The sequence below is a fragment of the Desmodus rotundus genome, chromosome 9, assembly GCF_022682495.2.
Source record: "Desmodus rotundus isolate HL8 chromosome 9, HLdesRot8A.1, whole genome shotgun sequence".
In the NCBI taxonomy this organism is placed as follows: Eukaryota; Metazoa; Chordata; class Mammalia; order Chiroptera; family Phyllostomidae; genus Desmodus; species Desmodus rotundus.
The window spans coordinates 23,300,052-23,319,116 of record NC_071395.1 but is presented as its reverse complement, the minus strand read 5'-3'; the positions used below and the strand labels follow the sequence as shown (position 1 = coordinate 23,319,116).

The window sequence follows — 19,065 nt, the reverse complement described above, 5'->3', positions numbered from 1 at the left end:
TTATAAGGTGACTTTTAGTTTTGCCTTTGGTTTTTCTATGTTTGTTTTCATCAACTTAAACTCGAGTATGGGTTTTTTGAGCCCACGGTTAATGAGCGGTAGCCACTTTATAATACAGACATTTATATTTGTGGTCCCAGGAATCAGAAACCACACTTTCTAGGAATTTATTTGTGTTTAGAAAATGGAGAAGAGCCTTCCAATTGACAGAGCTGCCCGAGTTTGTTTCTCCCTTCTACAATCACGACAGATTGTGTGTCTTTTCACATGTGATGTTAAATCCCAGAAATTACTTTTCAAAGGCTCCTTAGGAAATTCCTTAACTAACTGCATCTTGCAAAAAAAAATTCTCCCTGTTTTGTATATTTCTGGATGTGATTTTGACTAGCGCATATCTACCCTCTGTTGTCTTTTCAAAGCGATGGGTATTGAATATATCCTTCTAGATGCGAAGCTGAAAGACCGACTTGAGGTTAAACAAATCAATGACTATCAGAGTCAAGGAAAGACGGAGTGACTCTCAGTGGAGAGTGAGGAAGCAGGTGGTACTGGTCATGTCCAACTATTTAAAATACTCAAATTCAGAGATATAACCTAGAAAATGGAAAGTAGGTTAATTCTATAATTTAACCACCACTGTTCCCTTCTCCTCTCTGAGCATAAAATAAAAGTAATATGCAATCTTTGTTTTTTGATTTTGGTTTGTTTTGAATCAGATGTCTGAGGCTTGAGATACAAGAAGAATGGAGTTGTCATCAACTTAAAAGGCAAGAGACTCCAGTGGAGCAAGCTTGGAGTACAAGTTTAAAACTCAGGATTCAACATGTGAAGGTATTTATCATTAAGCAAAGATGTCAGGTAGTCTGTGGATTTCTGAGTCTGAGCAAAGTCTGGAAAAGAGATGAGTGTAGTTAGAAAACAGAAATGCACCCAGCACACAGCCCTGAGGGACCGGGACCAGAACACTAAGAGTCAGAGAAAAAGAACAAACTAGAGAAATAGACTGAGAAGCAGAGCCACACCTCCCTGCACAACTCTGGGAGAGAGACACCATTTGCATTTTTGTCTAAGTGGCATCTCTTGGAATTGTGCAATTAGCAGCCCATCTGAGCACGTGTGACCAGTGAGGTAGAATAAGCAAGAAAGTTTGATATCCCAGCAGCCAAGTGGGGAAAGTGTCAAGGGTAGAAAATTGCCACCAACCCTGAAAAGAAGTATGACAAAGGCTGAGCTTAGACCATCACAGCATGCATGGTGGAGGTCACCGATAACTTTCCAGGAGCAGCTTTCACTGACCAGTAGGAGCAAAAGACAATAGAATAAGCTCAAGAGAAATGGGAGAAAATGAATGGACACTGCAATTAGAGATCATTTTTTTAAAGTCGGTTTTTGTGTGTTTGTTTTTACAAAAGAACAGAGAAATAGGGCAGTAGCTGGTAAAGTGGGCCAAAGAATGATTTTGTTTTAAATTATAGAATAAGAGAATCATAGCCAGTGTCCCAGTAAGGAAAGATCAGTGATAAAAACCGGGAGAGGGGAGAATCACTGGAGTGGTGTCTGCGAGCAAGCAAACAGGGTGCACAAGTGGACAACAGGTTTTAAATAAAAGCACTGTCTAAAGCAAACTGGACCCTGGAACGGAAGCAGGGTGGTAGATGCCCATGGTGATGGGAGCCTGAATGCTTTCTATGGTGTCAGATCGGGTGCTCTGGAGGCAACACTGAGAGGCAGTGTGACATAATTGAATATTCGTTAGGGATGGACACCTACAGAAAAGAGGATAGAAACGGGACTGGGTGGAAGAAAAATTCAAACTACATGAATGCATGACAAAGCCTTAACCAACCCCCAAGAGAGCTCTGGTGCCTTTATGCCACCACCACCCACAGCCCTCTGAGCTTCCTCTGGAGGGGTGTACTCTCAGGACCTTGATAGGTGAGGTGGGCTTTGAAGGAGAAGATTGCAGGAACACACCTGCTGACAGCTCCCAGAAGCTGGGGTAATGGCTCTTTCCTTGAAAGAGGTGTGGGTGATACATCTCTATGACCACCGAGCAGAAACCTTTCCATTTTCTCTGTACAAAGGGGCAAACGAAACTGATACCTGGGAGTGAGGAAGGACAGTGAAATTTGGGGTAGGAACGTGGAGGGCTTAAAGATAGAGGAGAGGCATGAAACTGTGTCAGGTATGAGTGACTAGTGGATGTACTAGGGAAACACTCTCTGTGCAGCTCTAAGGGTCCATTTCAGGTTTCGTGGGTATAAATTTCAAGTGACATCAGACAGCGTGGTGGTTTGGTTTTCTCCAATGACATTCACCTGTGTTTGTGTAGATAGATGCTGAACATACTTTCTCCAAATTTTTATTGGTTGTGTATATTTCTTTGTGAATTGACTGTCTACATTCTGAGTTACACTTTGACATAAGACTAAGCAGGCAAAACCTACCAACGGGAAAAAATGTCAAATTCTTTCAACATGACTGCGGACCAAAGAGTGTTACTAATTGGATGGTACTTTTTCTTATTTAAAATACTGTAATTGTACTTTTTTATGTATATGTGTGCAACAAAATTTTGCAGCTAGCTGTTTTACATAACTCTTCTCTGTCAACTTTATTTGTAGACATCTATTTCTATGCATAATTAAGGTAAAACCAGACTACATATAAATGTTTGCCAAACCATCATGTAAATTAATACCATCATTTTGGTACCAAATTGTCTCTTGGCACTAAATTGCTTCCACAATAAACTAAAAAAATTAAGATGCAACAGATGCATTCAATTCAATAGATCTTATAAGTCTTTGTGGTTAAAAATATCCAAAATAGCCCTGGCTGGTGTGGCTTAGTGGATTGAGTGCTGGCCTGAGAACCAAAGGGTAACCAGCATGCCTGGGTTGCAGGCCAGGTCCCCAGCAGGGGGCGTGTGAGAGGCAACCAAACACAGATATTTCTCTTCTCTTTCTCCCTCCCTTCCCCCTGTCTAAAATAAATAAATAAATAAAAATCTTTTAAAATAAATAAATAAACTTGAAAAATATCCAAAATAAATTCCTAAAATTGACACAATATAGCAACAGATAAAGCATCATCACTTTTGTACTGCTATTAAGTGCATATTTATAACCTGAAAAGTATATACTGATTTTAAAAACACTCTACAATGTCTTACTAATTACATCAATTTCCAAAATAAGTGATTTACAACTAATTTAAAAAGCAATCCACATTTCCCACTAATTATTTTAATAGGTACAAGAATGTTATGAAGTATTAACCCATGGAGTGTACATAAATGAAATTCTTGAAATTATAGCTTAATTATGTAGCTGCTATAACAAGTATTGTTATTTTGGAATCTTGAGAGAAATAAATAAAAATTCTAAGTGGATAAATAGAAAATTGTATCATTGAATTGACCCTGAATTACTTTTGTTCAAGTGCGTATCAGGGCATGTGTGGGTATTAAATATGTGCTAATGATTTTCTAGCAGAATTTCTGCGCACTAATGCCTCTTTAAACATAAATTTAATAGCTTTGTTTTCTAAGTTTTTGTTGTAACAGTTCTTTTTCTACTCCAATTCCAACTTCTGAAAACATTATAGATTGTAATTGCCATGTGAAGCAGCCTAAAACAGAGGTCCCAAGCTCAATCCTAGAATCCGATGACTATATTCAATATGACTTCATTATGAACTGTAAGAAAGAGGATAAAGTCCTTAACCATGGCAAGGCCTCGTTTTCCTTTTTTTATAAAAGTATAACACATAACAGTATTTCCTAGTTCACAAAAGTGTTGTGGCAATTAAAAGACAAACCATGCAAAACACATCCCTAGGGACTGACACTTTACCTGGTCACTCACACCCGAGTTTCCTTTCTCTACCCCACTCCCTAACCCTGCAAGTCCTGTCAATTCACGTTGCTGAAATTTTGATCACCCAAAATCATATCCCCATCTCCACCTCTAGTAATCCTCTTCATCACTCCCGTCCATTGCTTCCGTCAATAATTTCCTAATTTGCCTCCTTCCATTTTCCCCCTCCCACTCATTCTTCCAGATAGAGATATTTCCAAAATAGGAAACTAACAATGTCACTCACCCAGGGAGAAACCATCAGGTGAGGGCGCTCCAGTAGGACCTCTGAAGCTCTCTGCGATCTGGTTTCCAGTTTCTAGCTTCTGGGATTGGTTTCCTCCTCTCTCCACCCATTATATGCATCCACCTGCTAGGTTCTAGAGTTGCTTAGCTGTTTTACAGTGCCACAGTTTCTTTCTTATCCCTTCGTTTTAAAGAACCACCTCCAGAACGTGTCCTCTGTCAATTATCCCCTATCTTCTTCTTTTCCCCATGTCTCCATGTTCCCTCTATGCTAGCACCTGGTGCCCTTAGTGTATTTCCCACTAATGCCTCAAATGTGTGGCCAATAAAAAGCACAAAACAAATGGTTATTGTTGAATTAATGAGTAGATGAAAGTTCAGTGGCTCTCTAACCTCAAAAGAAGTATTAACAGCAGAGTATTTGTACTTTCCCATCCGTTGCTACAAAAGATTTACAGATTTGTGTTTGTATGGGTTTTTTTTTTTTTTATATTTACAGGTAAATTTAGTGCATGGCTTCAGGTGGCCTCCTCATGCTGAAGTTATTTTACAAAGCAAAGGAAACCTGAAGGGAAAAGCAAGTACCTCCTGGAACACTAAGTCTTCTCTTCTTATTCTTTAATTTTGAATTCCTTGTGAACCTTATTATGTACACATATATCATTCATTATTCTTTGCTATCTATAGAGTCGGCTCTCTGAAAGTATGTCTATGGATAGAGCAGGATGGATACCAGCTTATTGGATAAGCTGTATAGAGATCAACCCAAAAAACCCTGAAGTAGTTTTGTCATTCTTAATAATTTGATAGCCCTATTTTGATATCTGAAGTCTTCATTTTTAAGCAAATTTTATTATCTTGAGAAAAAAATAACTAATTTAGCTATCCCACAATGCTATAATTTCCCCATTAGTGTTGATAGGATAGTCTCAAAACCAGTTAAAAATATAAAATAAAAGAATCATCCATTTTCTATTGATCTCTCCGACCTGTTGTTGAGGCACGCCTGACCTGAAAATCTGTGCCACAATACATATTTGATACCCTGAGAAATACTGTCACATTATTAAGTAAAAAGAGTTATCACCAATGCTTGTGGAATTCATCTGAAATAAGCACATAAAGATCACTAACTTCTAGAAACACAAAAGAAAATCCCACAGGTTATAAATCAGCAAAAAGCATCGGGAAACCAGTTTGCGATTACTGTCTCTGAAATACCTTTTGCGCACGAGCGGTAAGGAAATACGTGCTCAAACGGTGCCGGTCCTCAAGGAGATTATGCAATCTTTATTACTGTTTATCTCTATAGGGAAGATCAACACAGTTACAATGAAACGTCAGGAGTATTGACAAGTAGAGCACTTCGTGAGAACTGCAATCTTTTCTTTCATGTTGCATTCGCAGAAATAATGCCTTGTGACAGTGCATCGTGGGGCCGGTGCTGCTTGCCCACACTGGGCACAGTCTTCACCCAGTTCCGGTGGCTCTATGTAAAAGCACCTAGATGTATTCTCTAAGAATTTAGGAAAACTAAAAAACTATCAACTAGCATGGCTGAACCCAGTTTACAGGAGCAATTCACTTACCGTATCTTTCGGACTATAAGGCTCACTCCCTCCCCCAAATTTGGGGGGGAAATGGGGGCGCATCTTATAGTCCGAATGTAGCTTGCCTGGCTCACTGGGGGCGGGGGGGGGGCGGGGGGGGGGGAGGGGAGCAGCAGTGGAACGGTTTTTTTTTTTCCTATTTTCCTCTCTAAAACCTAGGTATGTCTTATGGTCCGGTGTGTCTTATAGTGCAAAAAATACGGTATCTTGCCTTTCTATACCAACAATATATTATGCCACTGTAAGAGTTACAATCTTCATGTCTTCTACCCTGAGGACCTGCGCTGATGTGTAAGCTGGTTATGCCTAACAGAAGGGTCTCATTCCACCCCAGTCTCCCTTTCTCCTTCCAGAAACTTTGCTAGATCATTTTGTTCCATCTGGGGCCTTCTTTTTCTGAAGTTCTTGTGTATCTGCATTTTAGGTATTTGTAGGGTGTCCTTAGACTTGTAAACTTAGTCAAATTTCACCCTCCATCACAATATGCCTGGAATGAGCTCTGCAAAGCCAAGTGGCCATCAGTAGAGGAGGGGATGAAAAAGTCGTGGTACACTTACATGACCTGAGTTCTACATGGCGGTAAGGAAGGAAGGAACTCCTACCCTTTGCAACAGCATGGATGACCTGAATAACCTTACGCTCAGTGAAATACGCCAGTCAGAGAAAGACAAACACCACATGATCTCACTCAAAAGTGGAATCTAATGAACAAAATAAACTGATGAACAAAACTAAAACCAGAGGCATGGGTACATGGAACAGACTGACAGATGTCAGAAGGGAAGGGTGTGAGGGGGACTGGAAGAGATTAGCCAAAGAACATATACGCATACAAACACGGCCAACATGGGGCGGGGGCTTGGTGGGAGGGGGAATAAAGGAAAAAAGTACAGAACATCTGTAATAGTGTCAATAATAAAACAATTAAATAAAAAGATGACTTTTTAAAAAACGAAACAAAAAAAGGAGAGACAACTAAATGTGCTAAGCTGGAGATAATGCCCCTTTCTTTGAGTGTAAGGGTGAGTTCCTGTTTATGGTCTAAATTACAAAGACGTTCCCCATGGGGCAGAAACATACATACTAGATATTTTCTAGATGTCTAAGACCATTAAATGTTTCCTCTATTCCTGGCTACAATCATTTGGAAGTTTTTCCTGGGTAGCTACTTAAACTCCAACATTGTTTAGGACAATATATTCTAACAGGTATTAAATATTATATAAGACATTGAAAAGACATTTTCATAGAATGAAATTTTGCTTCTTAACTCAATGTTAATTAAACAGTTGTCTGCACATAGGTTCCCAGGTGTCCATAATAAAAAAATTTTTTAAGGATTTCTGCATTATCAAATTTCAGAAATATTTGCATTGTTATACCTCTCCCAAAGAAGGAAACCTTGAGACTCCAGCGCCTTTCTTTCTCTTAGCCCAATACAAAATATCTTAATAGCACTTCCAGGCCCCATGCTCTTCTAATAGACTGTCTTCTTAGTAAGACACGGTATCTCTTAGAAATGTGCACTTCCATGAATTTCTGCCAGTCTCAGCTATGACTGTATTTCCCAAAATGTATCCTGGAGAGAAGTGGTACAGGGAGATATTCTGGGAAGAAAGCTAAATACAGGAATATATTCTAGAGTCCATATATAAGAGTGAATCATATGAAATTACAGGTTGCAAAATATTTCATATGGTTCAAACTAACATTTAAATGTGTCCATAAAGTTACAGCCTACAGTTTTCTTCTGTTCCTAAATATTTTTCTGCCATAATCTTGCTAAACAGAATTCATTAATTTCTGTTGTTGCCAACAAATATAGTAATAATGATACTTGGTCAAAAAGCAAACTGAGAAATAAATGAACAAACAAAATAGAAAATAGCCTCACAGATAACAGACAGAGAACAGACTTATGGTTTCCCGATGGGTGGGGGAGGGCTGGGGAACAGAGTGAAAAAGGTGAATGATTAAGAAGCACGAGCTGGCAGTTACAACATAATCACGGGGATGTAAAGTACAGCACAGGGAATACAGTCAATGATGTTGTAAGAACTGTGTGTGGAGCCAGATGGGTAAGAAATACCAGGGGGATCGTTTTGTAAAGCATGATTGTCCAACCACTACAATCCATACCTGAAACAGACACAAGCTAATACTGAGTGTAAACTGTGATTGAAAAATAAAATTAAAAAAAAAAAAACAGATGTTCAAGAAAACCATTTGCTTTGACTAAATCAGCCCGCTACTAAGACAGCTCGCATAACTAAGCCTGGCAGTCCTGAATCATATCCGAGATGAAGCGGTGTGTATGTAGTCAACCAGGTATCTGCAAGAGCGGTGGGACGAGCAGAGCGCAAACGTCTTCCCAGCACCCCTGAACGTCCTGGACCACACGGTGGGAGGTTTCAGGAGATGCAGTAACAGGTTTTGCACCCTGTAGTGCCTGCCTATGACACTGAGAGCATTTCCGAAGTTCATCTCTACCATCCAAACATTACAGACCACCATCACCCATTTATCCCATTTTAAGAAGGAGTCCATGCTCATAGATTTTATTCCTTTGTATTTGTTCTATGTTGTTATTATTATTTGGGTCATATGCCTTGTTAGAAACAATGTTCAGCCCATCGAGCCTCAATATGAATAAAAAGCTCTTACCACATGAGGTCAATCAGTTCTGTTTGATGGCGTAATACAACCAACTACAAAATGAGCCCATGTAATACTTATTCCCATTTCACCAACATTATGAATGGAAATTAAAGGTACTGACCAACTAAAGTATGCATAACATTTTTGTACTAGTCTTCTAATATTTATGTGTATACATATATTTATTGAATGTGCAGAAGAAAATTTTGATATTTTTCTTCATTGGTTATTTTCATTATTTTACCATTGGAAACACAAATTTGTACCTCACTTCCAAGACACTAAGTAACTGTAAAGGTCTCACCCACCAATGGTAACAATTCAGTATAGAACACACAACTGAGTCAATAATGAGACATAATTTCACTGCTGCTAGTAGCTCCAAACAAGTACTTTGGTTTGATAGATGCTATTAACAAGATGTTCCTCAATTTTAATTTCAGGAGCACTACAGTAACTGTTTCCTTGGTTTTTTGGAACATAATTGCTACATAAATTTAGGATCAGACTAAGTCACACAATGAGGAATAGAGAAAGGCTTTCAGAATATTGGCAATTCATCTGCAGAAAAGGACACTAATGTGTGGGGGGTCTTTTTACCCTAAATACATTAATTCATAAAAAGTGTAGCTGTAACATTATCTGAAAGTAAATTCTCATAATTTTATGACTTTTATTTTCTAGCTTCCATTCCATTAAAGTACCCTTTTTTATAGTTATACCTCAAAGCTTATTATTGTTGGTATCACATATGCAAATATCAGAACATAGAATTTATGAATGCATATTTTGTGAGCACACAAATTTACTTTACAAAATGTTAATCTAGCTTTAAAAGGATCATTCAACAACATACTAATGTATTTTCCTCCAGCACTTAATTATTGAAGTACATAACTATTTAGAAAAATTCTAAATACCCTGAGCACAAAAAATTCCTAAGTAAAAAAAATGCTGTCAAGCCTTTCACCAAACCAACTGGGCGAGGCTGACAAGCAGGCACATAAGGGATGACTTCTCGTCCTCCATTGACATTCCCTGAGTTGTGCCGCCCAAAGGGGTGGACCGCCTTTTCTGCAGCAGCAAAGAACGCAATGGTGGGGCACCGGCACCGTGTAAAAGAACTAGGAGGAAGCAATGAAACCAGTTATTCGTATTATCTTACAATTGATGTAAATTGATAAAACCAAATGCAAATGGCAATATTACTGCTAAATGGCTATATAAACATATATATATATAAACATATATATATATGAATGGCATGTTATGCCTGAGATTCTATCTCTCCCCAAATCATTACGATTGTTAATAAATCTTGTCCTTAGCCACCAGGGATTTAAAATACCACTTATTTATTAGATTAAAATTATAATAGATCAGAACTCAGGTTCTATTCATTTTGTATTCATCAAATGCCCTGAATTGTTTAATGTACACAGTGCTCACCAACTCTAAGCCAGCAATAAAAGAAGTAACAAGTAGTAGGGGCCAAGAGCGGGAAGTAACCAATCAGAACGCAGGGGAGAAGAGAAAGAGAAAACTTCTGTACTGCTCTTAGCCCCCAAACAAGGGAGACCACTGCACACGCGTCCCCTGCCATCTGCCCTGTGCCCAGTTAGTATTGACAATTATAGAGTCTATTAATAATTAGCTATACAGAAGAGATGGCTATAGTTGGGATCTACCCTTGTGACTTAACTACATGGCTTTGAAGAAATGCTTTTTGGTAAATTCTTCAACTGCACATTCTATTCCAGGTTTCCACTAGATGGTCTCAATCCAGTTTTTTCAAAATCTATTTCTAATAAGTGGGCAAGTCATCCAGTTACCATGGACCTCACTATCTTCTGTAAAAGAAAGGACACAGTGTTGTTACTCATCTCAATAAAGCAAATATTTTAGGCAATAATTATTTTAGTTACAAGTGAAGATAAACAAAGGCATTTTCTGTACTCAATCATGTGAATGTCTATTTTATCATAGGAAAAGGCTAACATAAATAGTTCTGTATTTCAAGTGAGCAACTCTTGAGTAGAACATTGTATTTGTCTTCACACCAGCTAGGAGTTTAAAGATCTAGGGCCACACAATTTTAAAAGCTGTGCTGTAAAATTAAGGTGGGGTGATGAACACAGTATTTCTCTTCCAGATAAGAGAAAATAGGTCCTCCTCCTCATCTCCAGAGACAGGTGTAGTTGACAAATTACAGCTCTGAGAACCAAGCGAGAGACTACAGATAAAAGTTAAGTAGCTACGGTTTTCTCTCCCCCTTCTTCCCCATCAACTCCCTCTTCCCCATCAACTCCCTCTTCCTCACCACACTGCAAACGGTAATCCCTGAGGTGCCGAGTGACTGGCCAGGAAGCTGAAGTAGCGTATTTACACTGAAATCTACACAAAGAATAAATCACCCAGGGGGAATCTGTTAAAAATAGTTTCCTAAATCTCATCTCAGCCAGACCTACTGGACTTGAATCTGGGATAAAGTCCAAGAATGTATATTTTTAGTAACCTATCCAAAACTGAGGTGATAATTATAGGTGATTTCCAGGCAGCCTGAAGTTTCAAAGTCCCTGAATTAAGTACAAGGCAACTCAAATCTAAGTGCTTACAGTAGCAACTTAACTGAAAGCAGACATCAAATACCATCATTTGGCTGTTTCTTTAGATATTAAATATCTGTCAGACACCAGTACTTGATGTACAGAGTTCAGAGATTTTTTAAACACCATGGGAATTAAAACAACTTGACTTACCATGCCTGGGAGTTAACATCTTACTCTTCCCACTCTTGTAGAAAAGGTTTGGGTTTTTCAGTGCTTTCAGATATAATCTCATATGCCTCTGACAATATCCTGTCAACCAGAAAAAGACGGCGCCATAACCTACGAGATCCTGTAGCTTCCGAAGCTACAGAAACACTTCAGGAAGGAGTAACAAAGTATAACACATGACAATGTCAGTGTACAGCACAGTAAGAGCTTCTCAACTGCAGAGACTCCTCAGCCCATGGGGGGGCAACAAGGGCCCTGGCTGCAACCAGAGTCCCAGCGCTGGTGATGGGTGGTTCCGGACGACCCTGGTGTGCGTACAAGTATCATTTTCTAAGAAAGTCAAGGAGATCGTGAAGCACCGATTTTGTAGAAAGCGCTGATCTGAGAATCAAGGAAACTAGGTTCAAGTCCTTGCCGTCTCACTGAGTGACCCTCGTTAAGTTACTTAACCCTCTGAAACCCTTAGCTAGGCTCTCCCTTATTTATTAAATGAGTAGTAGTTGAGACTACTTCTAGGTTGCCCCAACTTCAAAAACTCCATAATCTCCCTTACGTTTACATTTCAGGATGTGAAATAATACTCACTGGTCATTAACTAATTAATAAAACCTCAGTCGCTCATTAAATATGAAGCACCTAATCTGGGCCTGGCGTGCGAGGATCTGGGAATAGATATGGAAGGTGCAGTCTCCCGGCACAGGGTCAAATACACTTGATTGTGAGCACGTAACATTTTATTGTGAGTAATCTTTGTGTTCTTTTACATGGTTCAACAGTAAAGTCTACTTAAAAGTACCCAAATAATGAAAATCTGCACAGATAGTGAAAAGCTTTAATTACAGTCACAGCTTCTACCAATATATAAGGCTTTCCTTCTCTGTACACTTCACTTGTTTTTTAATTATAGCATTTAATTTCACTGGTAATTTGCAATTACAATCAAAATCAATTTCCAAAGTACAAGTTTATAAAAATAGTTTATTTTAAAGACTCACAATAGGACTTCAACATCATTATTTTCAGATATACCAACAAGATAATCAGTATGCTCAGTCTATTTTATCCATGATGAAAGCTGCTCCAGACCTATGATTAAACCTATATACACTGTTTCACTGGGCAGGGATGTGGAAAGCATGGATTCAAAGTTTTAATTAAATATTACATAATTGGAATCCCCCCCTACAAATCTAAAATGAACTTTTCATACAGATACAATTTCACCAATGTTATAAATATATATCAACTTACAACTAAAGGAAGCATTCAGTTTTTTGACAATGCGTTAAAAATCTAGATCCATAATCGCTTTCTTTAAAAAAAAAAAATCCTTCCCATATAAAAGGAAACTCTTTCCCATATAAAATAAGAAGTGTACATTTCTCTGGAAACGCTTGTATCCACCTAATAGTAAGATCCGAAATAAGAACTACTGTCTCCAGAAGAGGGGGGGGGAGGCGGGGGCGGAGGGGGAGGCGGTGGGGGTATGGAGTAGGGCATGGGGGGGGCCATGTTAGGTGCGGCCCAACCCATGTTTACAAATGCAGGCGGCGGGGGTGGAGGTGGAGGTGGAGGAGGGAGTGAAAAATTATGCACGTCGAACATCGGAGGAGGGAAGGGGTAGTGTGGCGTGAGATTCTCTTGTCTCTGAGGCGGAAATCCTGACGTCTCCTGAGACACCACATGCTGTGAGTTATAAAACTGTGGAGGTGGGGGCCTGCCACGCCAAGGTCGAGGATATCTACCCCGGGGAAAGCCTCGAGTGCATTCTCTGTCGCGGTGTCCTTTTGAATGCTCTGTAGCATTCCAATTCTGATGCACTTCTGCCAAATCTTCGCCTTTGAGCAGGGTTAAAAGAAGGCATAAAAACAAAATTAAAATTAATTTTAATACGTTAAAAATATTGTTTACAATTTCAATAATGCCTTTTCTTTAATTTCCAGGTATATCTCATGGCAGTTAAAAATGTTCAAGGCTTAAAATGATCCACTTTAAAGAATCTAAAAGGCCAGACAATCAGGAAACAGAAAGCCTAGCAAGACAGAAACCTTTCAGACAACAACCACTAGGCTCCAGCCAGCCAGCACAGAGAACACCAGGTACCACCATCACCTACACTCAAGGGCGGACTGGGGAACTGGACTTCCTCCCTTGACAGGATGTAATAAGGGGCCTCGACCGCCTACCAGGGTGGCAACAGAGCAGGCTGAACAGGGAGCCAGTCACCAGGCTCAAAGGCCTCCTGCAAGGACACTGGCGATCACATGGGGCCAGGACTTCCACCTCCACTGGCAGCACACAGTGTTCCTCCACCTCCAGCACTGGGTGGTGTCAGAGGAGACCTAGGGGAGAGTCAGGACTCCGGTCACCACGCCACAGGCAGAGAGGCCACCCCCCACTGTTGTCAGAGGAGCATTAAGGAAGTAGTCCTCCCCTCCTTGCCCAGCAGTAAGGTGCCAACAGAGGCTGAGAAGAAAACCCGGATTATTATCCCTACCTGGCACTAATAGTAATAATGTAACACCCCCTTCCTTTCCCTGCCAGAGCAGCTTTAGAAACAAGACTGCTAAAACAGAAGATTTAAATAAGATCTAGAGTTTCATAACATAATTTAATGCCCAATATGTGCAGATTTCATTAAAAATCACTCATCACACCGAGAACGAAGACTTCAAACTCAATGAAAACGCAAAATTAATTGAGGCCAATACAAGATGACAAAATGTCAGAATTATCTGAGAAATATTTTTAAATAATCATCATGAAAACACTTCAAAAGAAGAAATTAACACACTGAAACAAATAAAAAGCCTAAGCACAAAAACAGAGATACAAAGAATAACTAGGAATTTTAGAACTGAAAACTCAGTTAGCACACTTAAGACGGCAATTCTCCCCACACAGGTGTGACGCCATTCCTAACAACACCCAGCAAGACTTTTTGTCACTACAGAGAGTCTAAAACTTATGTGGAAAAGCAAAGTAAGTAGAGCCCTTAAAATAATTTTGCGAACTTTTAGAAAAAACAACAGAAGAAAATCTTTAGGATGTAGGTCTATCTAGGCAAGAAATTCTCAGACTCTGTAAAACAAAAACTGATAAACTGGGGTTCATCAAAATTAAAAATGTTTATTCTATAAATGACCCTTTCAAGAGGATGAAAACACATGCTAAAGACTGGAAGAAATTATGTACAATCTCGTAATTCAAAAGTTAAAAAACAAATACAATTAGATAACGGGCGAAAGACATGGACAAAGGTATGACTGAGGAGGATATACAGATAGCAAAGGAGCCCGTGGAAAGATCTCCAGTATCATTAGGACAATGCCAGCTAAAATCACAGACATCACTACACACCCACGAGAACGACGAGTAACATTGTGACACCACCAAATGCTGGTGGGAAAGCAGAGAAACAAACTCACTCATACACTGGGGATGAGAATGTAGCCACACTGAAAAACAGTATGGCAGTTTCTTGAGAAACTGAACATACGAGCTTCATATGATCCAATAACTGCACTCTCAGACATTTATCCCAGAGAACTGAAAATTTGTGTGCACACAAAAACCACCTGTACATGCATGTTGCAAGCAACTTTATTCCTATAACCCAAAAACTGTTAACAACCCAGATGTCCTTCAATGCGTGAATGGTTAAATAACCTGTGGCATGTTCACATAATGGAATGCCACTCTGGAATGAAAAGAAATTTGACACATACAACAATCTAGATAAATCTCCAGAATATTGTGCTCGGAGACAAAACCCAATTCTGTGCGGTTAACATATTGAATGACTCCATTTGTATACGCATTCTTGCATGACAAATTATGTCACAGAAATGGAGAACAGGTTACTGGTTGCCAGGAGCTCAGGAGGAGGTGGGAGGGAGGACAGTGTGAGTGACTATAAAAAGGCAACATGAGAGAACTCTTCCTGTGATGGAACTGGTCTGTATCTCGACTGTACTGATGTCAATACCCTGGCTGCGGCACTTTATTGTAGAGTTTTGCAGGGTGTTACTATTGCAGGAAGCTGGGGAATGGGCATATAAGATTTCTCTGTGTTATTTCTTACAACTGCATGTCAATCTATAAAAAGTTAAGTTTTCTAAAAGGAAAAAGAAAACAGGAAAGGTATAATAAAATGAAATATGTTTTTTAAAAAAGTACCTTGAGTTTGATATTAAATATTGTATATTTAAGTCTAAATATGGAAGCCACTAAGTTTGTTTAACAGAAAGTGCTAATGAGCTCAAATAACTAACATGTCTTAGTTTGCCTTTTACCTCTAGAAGCCATTTTTATATCCCTAAGCTTGAAAAACTGCCTTGTGATTCTGTCCCACCATATCCCCTGTCGTAAAATATCTCCAATGTTAGCTGGATGGCAGGAGGTAAAGAGAAAACCCAGATGTTTTCTTCAGTGTTATTACTATGAACTTACGTAAGTGTAAGTCACGATAAAAAATTACTAAGTGTCTCATTAACTCACCTGACTCATTAAGTTCTGATCTTAGTTTTTTCCGGCCTTGCATGCGATTTTTTTTTCTGTGTTTGGCTTCTTTTTCCTTTTCATCATCACTGAAATCTAAGGCCTGACAAAGAAAAATATATAGATTTACGTCACAGGAATTCACCAATTCAATGGTACATACTTGGAAATGGGAAGAATGAGCCTATTATTTAAACACCGACATTGAAAGATACTTTTTTTGATACTTAGTAGTTTCCTGTAATACTTGAATTAATTACACGATAGAAAAATGAGTATTTTTTTAAACAAAGTCCTAAAGATTCTTAATTGACACAGGCAGCAACCAGATGAGTACTCAAGGCTTTCTGGTTTTTTAATTCCTAGGAACTTTCGGATAGGTAGCTGTAAAATGCCGATCTTTAACAACCTTAAGACACAGCTTTTTCCTAAGCTAGAAGTTTGAGGCCAAGGAACATGTATGAAGGATACATGGACAAAGCCAAAGGGGGATAGGATCGAGGGTAGGGCATGGGGGTGGCCGGGAGAGGGGGGAATGGTGGGGGGAAAATGGGGACAACTATACTTGAACAACAATAAAAAATATTTTTTAAAAAGATTTTAATTGGCAATAGGCTATTTTAGAGACAATTTTGGCAGTATTTTGCTATCACCTCCTAAAATCAGAGAAAATTTCCCATCTTCCTTGCACACCAATTAATTATACATTCATTAAACACATTTATTCAACCACAGATTAAGTATTCATATGTTAGAAGGGAATGTGAAGATGAATGAGAAGCATTCCCTGTAAGTAAATCTTAGTTCCTTTATGCAAGCCCAACGTTTTCTATTTTCACAGCATAATTGTTTTAAACGTTTAAACCCCACATATTCCAAATTCTAATCTACATTTAACACCAAGCCATAATTCTAAACTATAAAATGTCATCATGATAAAATAAACTTTTGAATTTCAGAGTTTTACATATTAGGAAAATAACCATCAACTAGTTAGAAAAAAAAGCTCCATGAAGTTATGCTCAGATTTATTTTTATAATTAGCCTAATCCAACCAATTTTATAAACAGTTAACGTTACCGTAATTGCCAAGTTCAATGCTTAGGTTTGAAATAACAGGTGTAAGAATATATGCATTTCACAAGAAATATCTTTTAATACAGATTTGAGGGTGGGAGACGGGGATGGGCGGGGTAGGGGGCATGGTACGGTGAAAACGGAGAGAACTATACTTGAACAACAATAAAAAAAAGAAAAAAAAATTTAACTAATGAAATTTAAAAAAAGAGACTTTTGTGAAAATAAAGTCCCACAGTAATATGGATCTAAACTAAGATTACTCTCGTTAGTGACTCACACCGGTTAAGTGACTCTCTAAGTGAGCATTAGCTGATTCATGTCTCGGCAAAATCAGAAATTAATACAGAATATGAATCTTCAATATTGTTTGAGATCACCTAAAATAAACAAAGTAAAATCTACACATACCTAGAATTTATAATACTGAGAAACCTCAAAACTACTAGGGCATAATAAAAACTCTCACTTATAATAAGTATATATTATACTATATAAATTTATACTATTTTCAAAAAATGTATACACTAATTGCTATAATTTCTTCTTTTTAATAACAAAGAAAATATCCTTAAACATCTCCATGGAAAGTTAAATCATATAACCCTACAGATTATAACTGATTCTAGTCCACAGTTCTAGACAGACAGTTTATCAAGCTACTATGGAACATAGAAAAGTCTTGCTGACATAGACTCAAAAAAGAAAATAAAGAACTCTCTTTTTAAGAAGGTAATTATATAGTAAAAAAAATGGAGAGGTAGGTAGACTCTAGTGATATTGTACCTCCAAAAGAAAGGAAGCTTATTAAAGGCACTGTTAAGAAACTTCTTCATATCTTACATATTAAAATCACTAAATTGAAGAATAACAGTTTTTAAAATAATGACAATTATGCCTTTACCAGGAGTCAAAAAATTGATTTAAAATAGGAAATTACAAGGACAATGATAATCTAATAGTTATTCAAAGGTGGCTAAAAATATTTCTTTAAATGATTAATCAAAAAGTCCTATTGAAAGGTATTCAACAGTCCTGTGGAAGGGAGAGAGCGGGCGGGCTCAGAGAATGCGAATGAGGGGCATTGCCAACCTCCTTAAGGTCCAGAATGAATTTATAAGATTAAGTCCTGCCTCACTTTCTAAAATATTGTGTAAAAGGACTTAACCTTACCTCTGGTGGTGGTTCCTGATCATTTTCCCATGATGCATCTGATCCCTTTTCCCTAGGAAAGAAAACAAAAATTCAAAGCAGTACTTGTTAAAGTTGTTAATCACTTATAATAAAGTAGAAGACATAAGCTCAACTCTTAATTTTGCAATATACATGAAGATAAGAGCAAAAAATAAAGGACCATTTTTCTGTCCTTATCTTGTTTAGAAGATGTGGGAAGCTCACAAGAAAAACAAAACCTTTCGCCATATTAGGAACGGTACTAGTATCACAGTAAGAGGCCAAGGCTGTGGTGTGCAGGAGAAAGTGGCTGTGCAGTTCACACGCATCCAGGTGCTGACACTGATACGCTCAGAATACCTGAGCTCGCTTCATAAAACTCACTGCCATAAATGCTTATTCTAACAAACTATGGGTCAGACACTGTTCCATGTGCTAAGCACACAGAAATAAATACGAGGCATTTCCTTGTCTAAGATTTCAAAGGTTTAGTGGTAGAGATAACAATATGAAATTCTTTTTCCTCGGTTTACCTAAGGAACAATAACAATACTGCATGAGTGCCCAAGGCCCAACAGTGATCTCAAAGCAGAGGGTAAAAGGTATCTAGTTTAGGGAGGAGGAAGAGATTTGAAGATTCTGAAGGACAGTATAATCACAAGCATGAATTAATTTTAGTGTACAGTTTTATAATCTATGACCAACAAAAGTACATGTATCTATTGTAAGTATAATTATAATTTATGAAAGCTCATTTTAAGTCTTACTAACCTTTATGATTTGATTTCATTGTTTGACAACACCTTGTTATTCGATTATATTAAAATATTACGAAGTATTAGTCCTCACTGCTTTAAACTAGATGTCAAAAATATGGGATTCTCAGGAATTCATTAAAATCATTAATCCATTCCATATGGATTAATCTATAATCCAGAATCTATAATCCATAAAAATCACTTCACAGATGTCAGAGGCTAGCACAATACCGAAATCAAGTTTGCTCTGAAATTTTGATTCAGAATTTGGACTGTATATGAGGCATCAGCAATGACTTTTCCACCACTTAAACGCCGTTACTCAGTAATCACCTTCTTACACCTGTACATTTAACACAGCTCCAGTACTCCTGTTTTCCCTATACGCCATCTCATGGCCTGCAGG

At 38.2% G+C, this 19,065-nt stretch overlaps 1 protein-coding gene across 1 annotated transcript in view; it reads right to left on the bottom strand.

Moving 5' to 3' along the window:
* Positions 1–12,112: 12,112 nt before the first annotated feature.
* NAF1 (nuclear assembly factor 1 ribonucleoprotein) overlaps positions 12,113–19,065 on the bottom strand; it is a 35,612-nt gene continuing 28,659 nt past the window's right edge. Inside the window, exons 6-8 of the mRNA XM_024568729.3 lie at positions 17,902–17,953; positions 15,652–15,754; positions 12,113–12,989 (exon numbers count right to left, since the gene is read on the bottom strand). Coding sequence (XP_024424497.2) covers positions 12,556–12,989; positions 15,652–15,754; positions 17,902–17,953 — 589 coding nt within the window. The 3' untranslated portion in view covers positions 12,113–12,555. The remainder of the gene's footprint in view (positions 12,990–15,651; positions 15,755–17,901; positions 17,954–19,065) is intronic.